Consider the following 17,089-nt stretch of genomic DNA (forward strand, 5'->3'; position numbering starts at 1 on the left):
TTCGTATAGTAATCGAACGTAAGGATGGAATTTTTATCGAGTAAAAAATTAAGAGAAATGGGACACCTGGGTGGCTCAGCGGTTGGGCATCTGCCTTTGGCTTCCTGCAGGGAGCCTGCTTCTCCCTCTGTGTCTCTGCCTCTCTGTCTCTGTCTCTCTCTGTCTCTCATGAATACATAAATAAAATCTTAAAAAAAAAAAAAAGTTCAGAGAAAGACCTATGTAACTGATTTTCTTGAGTCCATACCAGGTAACCTATTCAAACGTCACATGAAAATCTTTAAAAAATATTTGCTGAGGGATCCCTGGGTGGCGCAGCGGTTTGGCGCCTGCCTTCGGCCCAGGGCACGATCCTGGAGACCCAGGATCGAATCCCACGTCGGGCTCCCGGTGCATGGAGCCTGCTTCTCCCTCTGCCTGTGTCTCTGCCTCTCTGTCTCTCTGTATGACTATCATAAATAAATTAAAAAAAAAATATTTGCTGAGTAAGTAAAATATAAGTTTATGGGTATTGATCTCTTAACTATCAGAGAAGATCCAGCCATTGCAGAAGCCTTTTAGACCACTAGAACTATGTTGTATGATTTACTCTGCTGAAAGCGTGGAATTTAGTTCTTTGGTTTATCTGTTGGAGTTCTGGAATTCTTACCTATTTGGGAAGAGTTGGAGAACTGTGCTTTAGATTTTAGGGAAATGAATTTCAAATTATTTAGAGAAAAGATAGATCTGAAACCTTTTGCTCAAAACTCGAAAAGGGAAGACAGTTGAAGAGAGATGGGTATTGCTAACAAAAGCCATTAACATAGTCATTAGCCTGATTTGGAAGACACGGGGAAAATATCTAAAACCAACCATTGAATGTTCATTGACTGATGAATGGGTAAGTAAAATGTGGTATATCTATATAATGGAATATTATTTGGCCAAAGAAAGGAAGGAAGCACTGATACATTCTGCAACGTGCATGAATCTTGAAAACACTATGCTAAGTGAAAGAAGCTGCAGATCACATACATATGATGCCATTTATATGAAATGTCCAGAAGAAATATATCTATAAAGACAGTAGAGTAGTGGTTTCCGGTGGGGGGGAGGGTGAGGAATGGAGAGAAATGACAGACTGATTGCTGTGAGTATGGAGTTTCTTTTTGGGGTAATGAAAATGTTCCAAAATTGATTGTGGTGATGGTTACATAACTCTGAATATGTTAAAAGAAACCCTTGAATTATATGCATAAGTGGGTAAGATGTATGAATTATCTCAATGAAGTTGTTTTGAAAAAAGAACCATTGAAATTGTAGAGGTAGCTTTTCTTATCTTATCCAGCTATAAAAAATCATATAAAAATTGGGTCCTAAGGAGACTGAATTGTAGAAAGGGTTGAAGCCTGGGGAAAAGGTCACATTCAGGAAAAGAAGAGTTTTTTAGGGTGTGTTTAGGTATGAACAGAGAAGGTTCCTGTCTACCTGCCCCACCCTACCTTGTCAGCTTTATTTCCTGTATCCTCCATGCATTATTTGGTTTCTACCCAGATCTGCTAGTTTGCTGTTTTTTCAAATCCAGTGTACTTTCTTCATTCAGTATCCTTGCTTGAGCTTACCTTTCTGCTTGATATGTTATTTCCAAAATTTGTATCTGGAGATGCTGCCCTGAAACCGCAAGAGAGTAAGTTGTGAATGTGTTTTGAATGTCCCTTCTCCCATGACTAGAATAAAGAAAGTGACAGCCAGTCCATAAATGTGCCAGGCACTGTTGTAAGTGTTAGGGAAAAGCAGTAAATCAGAAAGAGTTACCACCCTCCAGGAGCTTACTCTCGTGAGAGGAAGCAGACGTGAAACAAGTAACCATTGCAAAATTACCTAAAAGTGCTGTGACAAGGTAATATAGAGAGTGATCCAGGGTGATGTATTAGCTAGAATGCCAGAGAATGTCTCTGAGAAGGTGATGCTTTCACTAAGACTGGAGGTCTGGGAAAAGAACATTTCAAAATGAGGGTATAGAAAGGAACAAACTTGAAGGAAAGAAAGAAGGCCAGTATGGCTGGAATGAGGGATGTGGTGACAGGACAAGCCATAGGTCCTAACAAGAAGTTGGGATTTTATTTTAGTTACAAAGGTAAACATGGATTTAAAGCAGAAAGGAATATGGCCTGATTTAGGATATCGAAAGCTCATCTTGGCTGTTCTGTGGAGCGAAGGGCAGGAATGGGGGAGAGGGCAAGGGCCTGGCTCAGATTATTCTGGTAGTCTAGGGGAGATTGTTGACGACTTGGATGAGGATGGTAGAAATGGGAATTGAGAGAAGAAGTCACATTTGGGTATAGTTTTGAGGTTGGTTCTTCTAGGAATTACTGTTTGTAATTGGATACGGAGTGAAAAGGAAAGAAGTTTTCGGTTACCCAACTGTAAGGGTAGCTATGCCACTTCCTGAGATGGAAAGACTTGGAAAGTGATGGGGTCACGGGAGACTTACAGACAGTCAGAATTCTGTTTAGGGTGTGTTAAGTTTGAGATACCTATCAGACCTCTTAAGTCAAGATCTCAGAAAAGGCAATTGGACATATATAGCTGGGGTTCTGGGAAGAGATCTGGGCTGTAGGTGGAAATTTGAATATTGTCAGATAGCACCTATCACTCTACCCATCAGTAGAGATGAACAGTATTAATTTGGTAGCGCTGCCATAACAAGGTACCACAGGCTGGGTGTTCATATAACACAAATTTATTTTCTCATGATTTTACAGGCTAGAAGTCCAAGATCAAGGTGTTGGTGGAATTGGTTTCTTTTAAGGCCTCTCTCCTTGGCTTATAGATGCTTGTGTCTTCTTCACATGCTCATCTCTCTGTGTGTGTCTGTCTCCTAGCCTCTTCTTTTTATGAGGACACCAGTCATACTGGGGTAGGGCCCACCCTGACAACCTCATTTTAACTTGATTACCTCTTTAAATAAAGACTCTATCACCAAATCCAGTCACCTTCTGAGGTCCTGGGGCATTAGGATTTCAACAGATGAATTTAGGAGGGACACAGTTTCTCTCATAACGTGGCCTAAGGAGACAATACAGACAGAAGAGGACCAAAGAGGGATTCCTGGAGCACTCCAGCTTTTGAAAGTCACAGAAGTGAGCCAGTAGAGAAGACTGAGGAGGAGTAACCTGTGAGGTGGGAAGAACAACCTGTGTGTCCTAGAGGCTGAGAGACGTTTCAAGAAAGACTCGGTCAGCGGTGGTAAATTCTGTCAAGGTTCCAAGCAAAGTGAGAACAGAGAACTGCCCACTGACTCACTATCCCCATTTTATAGATGAGGTTATTCGCCTTACATTACCCAGCTCCCAAATGGCATTCCGACTACTCTTAGTGCCTCATTGTCTCTTGTATGCAAAGAGCATCTCATGTACCAACAATAGTATCTGTGCTTTCTTGTTTCTTCTGAAACCTGGGTAGCAATGACGTGACCATCAGGCTCCATGCTCTCTGGCCCAGTCTTCCTTGTGACTTGTGATACGTATTGTAATGTTTCAGGTTTGTGATGTTCTGCTATGGTTGGCGGCACCATAGATTTGAAATGATGCTGAATTCTGCATCAATAGTTGTGGTGTTGTAGAGTTATTCACTGTTGTGTGATGATAAAAGGGATGCAGGTTGAGATAATGCTTTATTGTGGCAAAGGCCACTGTGCAGACAGCTTAGACTGGGGGCTCTTATGATTAAAGGAGGATCTTGGAAACTGAGCGGACAATGACAGAAAGAATTGGTAGTAGGAAGTCTGAGAGTATCTGATATTTGTGATACTTAAAGGACAAATTTAAAGTAATTAAAGGAAATTAAACTGGGGTAATTGTGGCTTTTAGCTATTTTGGGCAGCTTAGGTGTTCTTTGTTCATAGGTTGTATATGCTGTAGTTGAAAGAGTATTTGAGTTTTTAATCCTACCTCTACCAGTTAGTTGCCTGACCTTGGGTCTGTCATGGGTCCTTTCTAAATCTGCTTTCTCATTTTGGAAGAACAAAGGTGATAAAAACCTTTTTTTCTGCCTAACTCTTGGAGTTGTAAAGATCACATAATGTAGGTGAAAGCCGTTTGGAAATTGTGCAATGCTGTGCAAAGATAAATGCCTTTTATTATATTCACTAATTTGTGTTTGGTTTATGAATAAATAAAATATAGAGGAAAACATTGAGCAGGTGTGTTTGCATCAAATATGTCTAAAAATGGTTCAGATATCTATAACAGTGCCAAGTGAGCAAAAGGTGTGGATAGTCCAGGCAAAGGAAAATATACATTGAAAAATGGTCACTCTTGTAACTGAAAAAGAAAAGTATAAATAATTGGTTATGATTTCACACCTATTATCTAAAAGTTTATCAGTCCATAAGTCTTTTTAAAAAGATTTTATTTATTTATCTGACACAGGGAGAGAAAGAAAGAGAGCACACAAGCTAGGGGAGTAGCAGAGTGAGAGGGAGAAGCAGACTCCCCGCTGAGCAGGGAGCTCAAAGTGGGACTCGATCTCAGGACCCTGGGATCATGACCTGAGCCAAAGGCAGATGCTTAACAAGATGAGCCACCCAGGCGCCCAGTCCATAAGTCTTTAGAAAATTTGGTTTATTTAAACAATGTTGGAAAATATTAATTGACACAATCCCTAAAGAAGACAATTTAGCAATGCATAGCATAGCAAGTACCAAAAAAGTCCCTCTTTCCTTTGATTCTTGTACATTTATCTTACTATCAGTAAGAAGAAAGTTGTGTTTAAGGACATTCATTGCAGTGTTATTTGTGACATTAAAAATTGGGAACCATCTCTATCCCATGATTGCATAATGATAAAAATAATATCAAAACTTAATAAACTGGGATGCCTGACTGACTCATTCAGTAGAGCGTGTGACTCTTGATCTTGGGTTTGGGAGTTTGAGCCCCAAGTTGTGTATAGAGATTACTTAAAAATAAAATCTTAAAAAAACCCACAAAACTTAATGAACTAATATGGAACAATTAAAAATAAAGATGAAGGTTAGTGATGAAGAACTCTAAATTATATCTATAAAAGACAGAAAGTTACAGAGGGTATGGAAAAATGAAAACAGTTGTGATAAGGAAGTGGGACTACAAATTAGTATATATTTATTTTTTATTTTTTTTTATTTTTTTTTTATTTTTATTTATTTATGATAGTCACAGAGAGAGAGAGAGAGAGGCGCAGAGACATAGGCAGAGGGAGAAGCAGGCTCCATGCTGGGAGCCCGACGTGGGATTCGATCCCGGGTCTCCAGGATCGCGCCCTGGGTCAAAGGCAGGCGCCAAACCGCTGCGCCACCCAGGGATCCCCAAATTAGTATATATTTAAAAATATATACTTTTGGGGGCATATAGGTCTTTGGGGCACCTGGGTAGCTTAGTTGGTTAAGCGTCCAACTTTTGATTTCAGCTCAGGTCATGGTCTGGGTTGTGGGAAAGAGCCCCACATCAGGCCCTGAGCATGGAGCCTGCTTAAAAACTTATCTTCCTCTTCTGCCTCCTCCCCACTCCCATGCATTCCATAAACAAATAAATACTTTACTGTTATGCTATGTTTTAGTAATAAAACATTGGGTATTATAATGTATAAATTTCCTCAAAGTTGTCTTACTGTACTTGATTCCCACAGACCCTGAAGCCAGTCTCTTTAGTCATAACTCAGAGACCTGATGTCTTTCAGCAAACTATGGGAAATATGTGTGTGTATAGCTCAGGTCCTAAAATTTTACTTGAAGTTCAGTGGTAATTCTTTACCAGTGGTAAATGTAAAATGAGATTTATGTGTAATGGATGAGCACTTGGGCCATCTGCAACGGATTCTTCTCTGGGCAAATAAGATTTGCTAAGTCAGTGATCATGGCTTCATATGTACCATTCTCTTACAACTGGAAGTAGCTCTCGTAGAGACCCCAAAAACAGAGGGAAGCAAAAGGCCAAGAAAGGCAAGGAAATTGGCCAGGAATATTGAAGAGTATAGCTTAAGGAAAGATGATAAGATGGCCTAGAGGCAATTAAATAGTCTGGAACATTTTAGTTTGATTTGGAACAAATGTAAAGACCCAGCATGAATTAATTTTACTGGATTATTGTCTGACATATTAAACCAGATCATATCTGTATTTTTCCAGCTTCATAAAATTCTGGGAGATAAGGTGAACAATACTGCTATGATTGAAAAGCAAGTACTAGAACTTTGGGACAGATTGTACCATTCTTGGTTTGTAAAGGTAAGTTATTTTATTAGAGGATTTCAGTTGTAAATTAAAGTCTTTTTATTTTACAGTCTCATTGACTAGATAGATGTTAATTAGATAGATATTAACATTGGGATATCATTTATTGGAATTTTTAAACTATAAGGTCTTAAACTTCAGGTCACTGAACATTAGATTGATTTGATGGTTCATGTCCATGGCAGAACCCACCAGTCCCCGTGATGTAGTGTTTTTATTCAGTGTTCATCATCTTCAACAGCATCTTACCTTGTTATGTAGAAATGCAATATAAACCACATATATAATGCTAATTTTTCTACTGGCCCCATTAAAAAGCTAAAAATAAACAGGTGAACTTAGTTTTAATAATATTTCACGTATCCCACTATACCCCCATATATTATCATTTCAATATGTAAGCAAGTAGAAAAAAATCTTAATGAGATATTTTAGATCCTTTGTTTTTTTTCTTACAAGACTTGGAAGTCTGATGTATATTTTATACTGATGCCCCATCTCAATTTTTGGTCTAGCTCCATTTTTATGTATTTATTTATTTATTTATAAGATTTTATTTATTTATTTATGAGAGACACACACACAGGCAGAGACAAGGCAGGGGGAGAAGCAGGCTCCATGCAAGGAGTCTGATGTGGGACTCGATCCTGGGACCCCAGGATCACACCCTGAGCCAAAGGCAGATGCCTAACCGCTGAGCAACCCAGCCATCCCTGGAAATTTTTATTTTTAATCACCCTTGCCAGCTGCTTTTGCTGATATACTCTCACTTCAGCATTTATGATGGAAAATACTGTCATTTTCCACTAAATATACAAATGCTGGTTTTGAAAGCAGGCAGTTGTGTGGGGCCATGCTGCACACTGGGTTGGCAGGGCCTGTGGGCCTCCAGGACCCGTGCTGTGGAAGATGACTGTCCAGTGGGGAAGGAGGTAGGCAATGGGACAAGTTGGTGGTCATTTTTCACAGGGTTGACCACAAGGAGAAGAGGACCATGTACATACCAACCTCTTGAGGTGGAAGGGAGGAAAGCTCAGTTTCAGATTTGAATTTGTTGCTTAGTGATCTGTTTTTACTCTTCCCCTGGGATGAATTAAAGGAACAATGTTGGTTTTTGTGGGTTTCAAAGATGGGAGGGAGGTTAGAAATAATTGAGGAATCTCTAGGGAATTATCTGCTGAAGAACTGGTCAGTTGGAAAGGTGGTACCTTTTCCCTCTGCTAACTCTAGGGTTTTGCTTGCAAGTAGTTTTTTCTATCCCTTACCCCCTTAAAAAGCTTCATTTTATAGTCTAGGGAGGTCAGTGGTTTTTTTTTTCTTTCTTTCTTTTTTGTTTGTTTGTTTTGTTTTGTTTTTGAGGTCAGTGTTTTAAAAGCATAGTTTTGTGATAATACCTGAGTGGCTCAGTCAGTCAAGCGTCTGTCTTTGGCTCAGGTCATGATCTCAGAGTCCTGGGATCAGCCTGGATCAGGGAGAAGCTACTTCTCCCTCTACCTCTGCCCCTCCCCACAGCTCGTTCTCTTTCTCTCTCTGTCTCAAATGAATAAATAAAATCTTTAAAAAAATAAATAAAAATATAGGTTTGTAAATAGGTGTATTGTTTTCTTTACATCTTTAGGACCTAATGTTTTCATTGCATAATGAAGAGATATCACTGTGCCATTAGCAAAAGTGTCAGAATGTAAACAAAGTGTTAAAAAACTACTTCTGTTTTTGAATGCTAACCTCACTACTCACTTTGTTTATTCATATCTCTTTCAAATATAATTATTCCTGTATTCTTGTCAGTGTAATTATCTTCCATATAGAAAAGTTAGATTTTCTCCCATTCTTGTTTTTTTTTTTCATTTCCCCCCACATTTTGTTGAGATATAATTGATAGGTAACATTGTATTAGTTTCAGGTGCACTTTATATTCTTTTCTCTTCCTTGCTCTCTTTATCTTGTATGGAAGATTAGGTTGATGAGGAAAGGAGGAAAAAAGCAAAACCCCCCCCAAAAAGGTAGAGGGGCTGAAAAGAAAAAAAAAAAAAAAGCTGTGTTGGTGTATAGTTATATGTATATTGAGGAATAAAGTCTGTTCACAAATGTATTTAGGAAGGGAGCACTTGAGCTAGGCTGACACATGGTATTGAGAAGGTAAACAGGAAAACATATTTCAGGTCTTTAGATGGACTTCTTAGCTGATTTCCTAAAGAATGCAAAATTTCTCACCTTTGAGTAGCTACTAAAATACTCAAGTGGATCTAAACCGAAGTGGGGGTATTTATCCTTTTTATGCTTTGGGCTAAGATGGAAATTTCATGTCTGAACCATTTTATTCCGTAGAACATAACGCATTCTGGAAGACACAAAGGACACAAGATGCATATAAATCGTCAGAATAGCTGGCTGGGAGACATTCTGGACTGGCAAGATATTGCTTCCTTTGTTCACGAGAACATTGAGACATTTCTCTCGGTAAGAAATAGTATTTTTAGTTAAATTGGACTTAGAAATGAAAATAGAAATGCTAATTTCCAGTTTACCTCGCACACTAAGAGGCCTTTAGTTACCCTGTTTTTAATGCCAAAACATCTACAATTTTGAGAGTTCTAAATGCACTAGGTGTCTGAATACTGTAGGCCTCCGGAGCAGTCCCCCTGGTGCCACCTCTGTGGTTGGAGAGTAACTGAGAGATGCTGAATCTGGAAGCCTCTGTGCAGTGTTGTGGACTCTCAGCTTCTCAGATGCAGGTCTCCCTGTCCCCCTACGCTGACTAGAACATCTCCAAGCTGGACCACTAGGGAGAGGACGGCCATTCTGGTGGGTAGAGTCTTTGGCAGATGGAAATACGGTTCCAGTTACGTCAGAGAGACTGGATGTTCTTTGGAGGCTCAGCATGTTATTTTCTGCCCACTCTCCGGCCATGTACCACCCACCTCTCTGCCTCATTTGCTGAAGGTCAAAGGCAGCAAGGAACAGCTTGCAGCACTGATGAAATTTTATGACCCCTCTTGGTTCCACAGTGTGTTTTTAAAGGGTCTTGGCATGTCGCTTTTCACAAGAGATGAGAGGAATTTTCTTATGAATAGACTCATGACTTCCATCACATTAACAAGGGTTGAAGTTTGTAATGCTAGATTTTTTTTTTAAGATTTTATTTTTCAGTAATGTCTCCACCCAAAGTGGGGCTCAGACTGACAACCCCAAGATCAAGAGCTGCATGCTTTATAAACTGAGCCAGCCAGGCACCCCACAATACTAGATTTTTTTAAATTAGATTTTTATCAAACTAATAGATGACCATAGCAGAGAGTCAAAACTATTTTAAGATTTTTTTAGTAAAAAATAACCATGCCCTTGCCTTGTGCTTCTCCACTTCAGTCTCATTCTCCAGAAATAGCTATCAATTCTTTTAGCTTTCTCTGGGTATTTAGCTCTAAATTTCCAAAATAATGTTTATGTATCTTTGCTCGGTTTTGTAGTTTTCAGTATTATATTTTGACTTCCTGATATGGAAGATGATGATAAAGATGTGATTTTGAAGTTTCTCAGTGTTCTTGCAACTCCTTTGGTTCCTTCCCCCATCCCTGCACTCACACTTGCCTTTCCTCCCATTCACCTAATACAGCTATCGCAATTTGGAGTTAAATCTAGAGATTCATGCCTTTCAGCTCTAAGACTTTATGGTTTTGATAGTCCCTTCCTTCTGTTTTCTCTAGTCCAGTGGCCATGAAACTTTTTTATCTGAGGATTCCAGGATTTTTGTTTATATGGGTTCTGTTGATTGTTATGATATTGGCAGTTAAAACTGAGAGCTTTAAAAATATTTATCAATTCACTAAAAATAACGTTACACATTTTTTGCATCTACAAAATAAACCATTTTCCAAAACAAAAAATAATTTAGTAGGAAGAGTCTTTCTTTAATGTTTTTGCAAAGCTGCTTAGTCTCTAGATTCTCATATCTGCTTCTCCAGTCCATTGGAATACATTGTTTTGATTGAAGTATACCAGGAAAATCCAGCCTTATATAGATACATAGTTGCAAAAGAGGGGAGTCTTTTAATAGCTTTTTTTGATAATTGTGGCTATTTGACACTACACCAAAACTCAACAAATGGTATTTCTTAAAGGTTAGTTGCTGTGTGGAATTTGAAACCATATCAATAAACTTTTACTGTCTTATATTCAAGTCCATTGATCTATCTTGATTAGAAATGGGTCTTTTATTCTTGCATGCTTTTGTAATAAGCACTGGTCATTTGGAATATTGGTTCTCTGATTTCTGTATATCGTCTAAATATCAACACATACTCTTACAGAGTAAAAAACAACCACATTCAATCACATATCACTACCAAGCTCATCAGAAAAAAAATCTTACAGCATGAGGGTCAGCTCTTGATTGAATTTTTTATTTCTTATTTCTGCCTTCATACTTGTAATACCCAATAGCTGTCACATTCTGAACCTTTCTTCCTAATCCCCTTGGGTACATAGAAAGGTTATTTGATTGTTGGGGACCGTCAGTCTACAATTAGTGTATTCAGTTAATTTCTTAAGAATTACCATAGAGTATTTCCTATCAGTGTGACCCAGAAACTATTTAAACATTTTTTTTGATAAAAATTCCAAAATGACAGAAGCCCCCAAAAGAATGCATGTAAAAATCACAAGTAAGGGCATTGTTGGTTTGATTTTTGGAATCAGTGGCATTATTCATTCATTCTTTATCCCACAAGGTCAAATGGTCAGTCATGCATATTTTTGTAGGCATTGCAAAGCATTTTCAAGATTTTCTGTAAGGAGTTATTGTAAATGACACCAGCCTGCAAAAGTTCTCTTATGAAGACTGAGCTGAGGTTTGCAAGAAACGCCAGAGACAACAGAATATGCCTTTATAAGTGGTACATTTGAGATAGGAAAGGAATGGATAGTCCTTTCATAGAACAGATGGTATAACTTGCACATATGACAAAAAACAGAACTGCTGTTTTGGAAAGGGCACACCAAAATAAAATCAGACATTAGACTTCTGGTCCCAGCTCTAGTTCCACTTATTAGCTTCAAGGCCCTCGGGCAAGTTTAAAAAAAAAAATCTCCGAGCTTCAGTTTGTCTATCTTTAAAATGAAGATCACATCATCTGCATTGCTTCTGTCACAGGGAGCAGATGTTATCATGAGGGAATTTAAGTTCCGAGGAGATAGGAAATGGAAACATGTAGGTGTGCCATAAATATTGTACATCTTCTTTTAGTAATATTTAACATATATTAATAACTATTTTAATAACTGGTTCTAGTGAATTTGCAGGTGATGGAGTAAATGAAGGCAGTAGGTCTTGGGTTTTGATATAAGGGTCATCATCTATCTGAAGAAAGATTTTTCAGCTTATGATTCTAGTGAAAAATTTTTTTTAAAGATTTTATTTATTTATTCATGAGAGACACAGAGAGAGAGGCAGAGACACAGGCAGAGGGAGAAACAGGCTCCATGCAGGGAGCCCAATGTGGGACTCGATCCAGGAACTCCAGGATCACGCCCTGGGGCGAAGGCAGGCGCCAAACCGCTCAGCCACCCAGGGATTCCCCCCAATTCTAGTGAAATTATTGAAGTGAAATTACAATGCTTTTGTATTTCTAGGTGAATCTAAGTTGGAGGTGGCAAGTGGGAGGGGGCAGCTAAAACCAATATTAGAATTTTCATAGTCTGCACTTGTGATCCTACACAGATTACATTCTGGCATATTCTCCTATAGGTATTTTTTTCTCTACATATCATTTTTACATAGTTCTAATCATGCCATAGCTTTACAGTATATCATAAAATGTTTTTCTGTGTTATAATAGAGATTTCTTTAACGGCTACTTAATATGATTTGGAATTAGATTCACCATGATTTTCTTAACCATTTTTCTTACTATTATTCAGTGTTCAGATGCTTTCAGATGATTTTTTTTTTCCATTTAAAATAATACTCAGTTCTTGTTTTTCCAGTTTCTGGTTCTAATACACTTGTACTAAAAGCATAGTAGAGGGGTGCCTGGGTGGCTCAGTGATTGAGCATCTGCCTTTGGCTCAGGTCATGATCCCAGGGTCCTGGGATTGAGTTCCACATTGGACTCCCTGCAGGGAGCCTGCTTCTCCCTCTGCCTGTATCTCTACCTATCTCTCTGTGTCTCACATGAATAAATAAATAAAATCTTAAAAAGAAAAAAAGAAAAATTACAATAAAGAGCTGTAGAAACTTCTTCCTTGAGGATTAGTGCTGATGTTTGGCTCTCCCTCTTCATCAGATCTTAGAGTCTCTGTGGATTGTCATGAGCCGGAATGTGAGCCTGCTTTTCACTACTGTCACCACACTCCTAACCATCCTTTTCTACAGTGGGACCGCCCTTCTCAATTTCGTGCTGTCTCTGGTATGTACATATAGATAAGTGCATGTCCTCTGTCCTTCTGTAGTAAAGCATATTCTTGGTTCCATTTGTGTTTCCTTCCTCTAGTTTCCAAATGTGATTTTTTAGGAGATACTATCCTTTGTTTTGCAGATAATTTTCCTGACCACACTATTTTATCTATTAAGTTCCAGTGATGAGTACTACAAGCCAGTGAAGTGGGTGATAAGCCTGACACCATTGTCTCAGCCAGGCCCTTCTTCTAATATAATTGGCCAGTCTGTGGAAGAAGCTATCAGGTAGGGAGAAGATTTATGCTGCCCTTCTTTCCATCAGAAACTGCTTTCTCTGAGAAGCCTGCTTTCTGTCATGAGCCTTTCTAATAACATTTGGTGCTAAGCTAGTGAGAGACCCTGGTATTTTCAAAATTTCGTATTTCCTTGTGAGAGCATAACGTGAGCAGTGCAAGTGTTGATCAGAAAAAGATCCAGTTTCCTGCTGTCCTGTGAGTTCCACCTTTCTTTCCCCCACTGCAGGCTCTTACTCTAGCTGCGGTTCCTGTCATCATGTCACTTGTTGGGGAAAACCACCTCTGGCACCACACAAACACCTCCCCTTCTCTCAGAGCCCTCCTGTTCTCAGAAACTGCAGCTGTGCCCCGGGAGGGGCAGTTGATAGTCTGTTTCTTCCTGTCTTCCCTTGTAGCCAGGCTGTGCCCTTTGCATGAGAGTAGATTGGATACTAGAAATGCAAAGTTTATTGTTATTTTCAAGTCCCAGGCTATGTGTGCATTACTGGTTCTGGCCAGAAACTTCCATCATGTCTTGGGTCCAGTGTACTGCAGGCGTGGCTTCTGAGTGAGATGATTCTTCAACTTTGTTTCTTCATATGTATTTTCCAAGTCATTTTCCTCTTTGTCATTTCAGGTAGGGAGAGGCCCTTTGCAGCCCAGGCCTGTCTCAGCTTTTTTCCCCACTCTCATCCCCACTGTTTTTAGCTCATTAGGTTCTAGTGTATTTTTTACTGCTTGCACATAGCTGCCCAAATTAAATCCTCATGTTATCCATCAGAGCTGCTTTTTCTAAGAAGTTGTTTACTAAGTGCCCTTAAACTTGAATAGTGAATCTTTGCCTGGCAAAAGTAAGTTTCTACTTACTTTTAAGGAATAGTGTTGCTTGGAAGTCGTCTTTCTTAGAAATCTTGATTTGCCCTGATAATTCTGTCTGACTGACCTTGGTTTATTTCTTCATTGTGCTCATTTAACAATTGATTGAGGATACCACTTTGGTCTCTGGAAAACCCTTAGTTACATTCAAATAGCATGCATGTTCCTAAAATATATTCTTTCTAGAAAGTTTGCTGGGTTATCTTTCTTTTTCCTACTAGCAAGGCCTGGGTAGTGTCTTCATCAATAACTCACTTCATTGGCCATCAGGTTGAATTTTTATTTATTTTTTTAAAAGATTTTTTATTTATTTATTCATAGAGACACAGAGAGAGAGAGACAGAGACACAGGCAGAGGGAGAAGCGGGCTCCACGCAGGGAACCCGATGTGGGACTCGATGTGGGACTTGATCCCAGGCCCCCAGGATCACACCCTGGGCTGCAGGCGGCGCTAAACTGCTGCGCCAACGGGGCTGCCCCAGGTTGGATTTTTAAAAATACTCTTATGCTCTGTGGTGGTCTTGGATATCCGTGTGGGACCATCTATTAAAAATTCCAAGTTTGGGAGTATATTATCTAATGTAACAGTTTTTCAGAGTGAAGCTGTCTTCAGGAAACACACTTGCTGGCTTTAGCATCCCTTCTAAGTCCATATGATCATTGGTTATCATCTTTATTGAGTAAATGCTGAAAAGTCTAACAAGTCACGTTAGTTTATGTGAGTTACCTATGTCTGACTCAAGGAAGTTTATGTAAATAACTCTACCAAAAAGAAAAATAGCTGTCTACCTTCCCAATACGATAAAACTAATGAATGAATCATTTCAAAGGGTGACAAAATCCTTTAGTCCATTGACTAAAGCCAAGCCTCACAGAAAAATATCTATTTTGTCCCATTAAGAACTTTAAATTTTTTTTTATTTTTATTTTTTATTTTTTTTTATTTATGATAGTCACAGAGAGAGAGAGGCAGAGGGAGAAGCAGGCTCCATGCACTGGGAGCCCGACGTGGGATTCGATCCCGGGTCTCCAGGATCGCGCCCTGGGCCAAAGGCAGGCGCCAAACCGCTGTGCCACCCAGGGATTCCCCCCATTAAGAACTTTAAGAAAGATACTTCATTTTCTTGAAATAGCCTTTATTAGCACTGACTCTTATTCTCACAAAAGCTTTTCTGTTTTCAAATCATAGTTCTTGAATTTTCTCTCCTTTTGCTTTCTTAGAGTGAACCACTGGTCAACTGTCCTCTGTCATTCCAGTTACCTTTGTTTTCATACCAAATATGCCAACTCCTTTGTTTTAAACTTAGTTCTTTAATGTCATGGTTGTTTGGAATTGGTAAGCAGATCTGTGGTTTGTACCTTGGTCCAGCTGATTGAAAGTACATATCCTGGGACATCTGGCTGCCTCAGTTGGTGGAACATATGACTTTTAATTTCGGCATTGGGAGTTCGAGCTCCACGTTGGGTTTAGAGTTTACTTAAAAATAAAATCTTAAAAAAAAAGAAAAGAAAGAAAAAGCACATATCCTTTTGGTATACCGTGGTGCCTTCCAGCTAGTTGGGGCAGAAGATTATGAGTTAAATTTGTGGTGTGGTCTGTTCAAATGGACACATGAGGCTGACAGCTAAAAATCCAAGTTTCTGGCTCACAAGGAATTTGAAGTTAGAAAGAATATGGTCCTCAGGGATAGGAAAGATATATGCCTTTTCACAAAATAGATTTGCCTTTTTTTCCTGGGATTATACATACTAATTATGCACTATAACAGTAGCCCATGTCTTAGTTCCAAAGGATACTGGTATAAAACCATTCATTTTATCATATTTTTAATATAGGAAAAAGTTTAAATCCTCAGTACCAGAACTGTAATCTTAATGGTTCTCAAAACTGAAAAATACAATACAGACTAGATAACTTGTCTGGAACTTTTGTGTAACCACAGTGATATCGAGTTATGTAAATTAAAGATTATAATGCAAGACAATTTTTAGCAGTCTAAGTGCTTCTTTTTTTCTCTTTTCTTTTCTAAGTGATTTTTGTCTCTTTCTTTATTGGGTCAAATTCAAGACCTAAAACGGACAGGCTTTACACAGATGCCTCTGAAGAACCTTTTCACATATGTAAGATAACAATGAGTTCTAGTGCTCAGAGGTCTTGTGAGATTTTTTTCATTCTGAAGGATTGTGTTCAAGATGGAATATGTTTCTTCATGGACAAAGATTTCAAGAGGAAAAATATTATACAAGCGATTACAAAAATGTTGTCATAAAGTCCTGAAAGTGGAACTTAGTCTGCAAATCATCAGTGAAGTCAGACTTCATTAACACCAACCATTACTCATCATCACTGTTGCGGTCAAGTGAAAATCATCCAATTTGTTTTATGTGATCCATCAATAAGCTGAAAATGGAATTGAAGTTGGGAGTTAACTGCATGGCCAGGCACCAAAAAGTGTGTTGGCTCTTGAAGCTTTGCCTTCTGAAATACATGGCTATTTGATGATTGCTGTCTTGTTGAATATTTGAACCTCAGTTACAATCCTCAGTTCTGAACAAGTGTTTTTCTAAATTGAATATGTTTGTGTATTCATTTGGGTTTTCATTTCATGATTTTTTGAGTTAGTGGCATGCCTCCATCAACCCCAAACCATTTTCGTCTCTGTAGAGCATGTTGTGTCCTGAATGTTTGCATCACGCCCTTCTCCCCCCGATGCTCCCATTCTGCTTGCTCTGGTGGAGATATTGCACATTACTAAGTTGCATGTTGTCACGGCCTCAATGCAATTTAGTGTGTGTGATATTTCCACATGAGTGCATGCACACGGGTATGGCTCTTGCTTGTGGGATGACAGCTTTTCAGTATTGGTGGGTGGGCATCCTTCTTAGGAATTGGATAGGAGAATGTATGTACTGTGAAATTTATTCATTTATTCATTTTTTTTCTTTTTCAAAGTGAACGTGCTTCTCACTTCTCCCCTCCCTGCATCCAACACCGGAGAATTAAAAGTATCAGTGTCGATCATTCAGTAAATCTGTATTTGCATTTTGACATTGAACAAAGTAAATATTCATTGGAAAGAAATTCTCATGAATTTCAGGTTATAAACAATTGTTTAAAATGTATAAGGAAGAGTTTAAAGCTGTAAGAAAATGTATTTTCACTTATTTGAAAAGATAGCTCTCTTAACACTGGAATAGAGACAAAATCTCTTATGCATGTTTGGGAGCCTCACATTAACTGGAGTTCTTAAATAATAACCAACTCAGTAAAAATAAAGCCTTTTTAACCTA

The 17,089-nt window shown here is 38.7% G+C and overlaps 1 protein-coding gene across 2 annotated transcripts in view; it reads left to right on the forward strand.

The window, feature by feature from the left end:
* The window catches only part of TMEM245 (transmembrane protein 245), a 102,630-nt gene that overhangs the window by 53,701 nt on the left and 31,840 nt on the right, over window positions 1–17,089 (forward strand). For both annotated transcript variants that reach the window (XM_055302694.1, XM_055302695.1), the window contains 4 exons: window positions 6,149–6,247; window positions 8,582–8,713; window positions 12,535–12,657; window positions 12,787–12,932. In XM_055302694.1, the coding sequence (XP_055158669.1) occupies window positions 6,149–6,247; window positions 8,582–8,713; window positions 12,535–12,657; window positions 12,787–12,932 (500 nt within the window). The remainder of the gene's footprint in view (window positions 1–6,148; window positions 6,248–8,581; window positions 8,714–12,534; window positions 12,658–12,786; window positions 12,933–17,089) is intronic.

Source organism: Nyctereutes procyonoides, unplaced genomic scaffold (genome assembly GCF_905146905.1).
Source record: "Nyctereutes procyonoides isolate TBG_1078 unplaced genomic scaffold, NYPRO_anot_genome, whole genome shotgun sequence".
Taxonomy (NCBI): domain Eukaryota; kingdom Metazoa; phylum Chordata; class Mammalia; order Carnivora; family Canidae; genus Nyctereutes; species Nyctereutes procyonoides.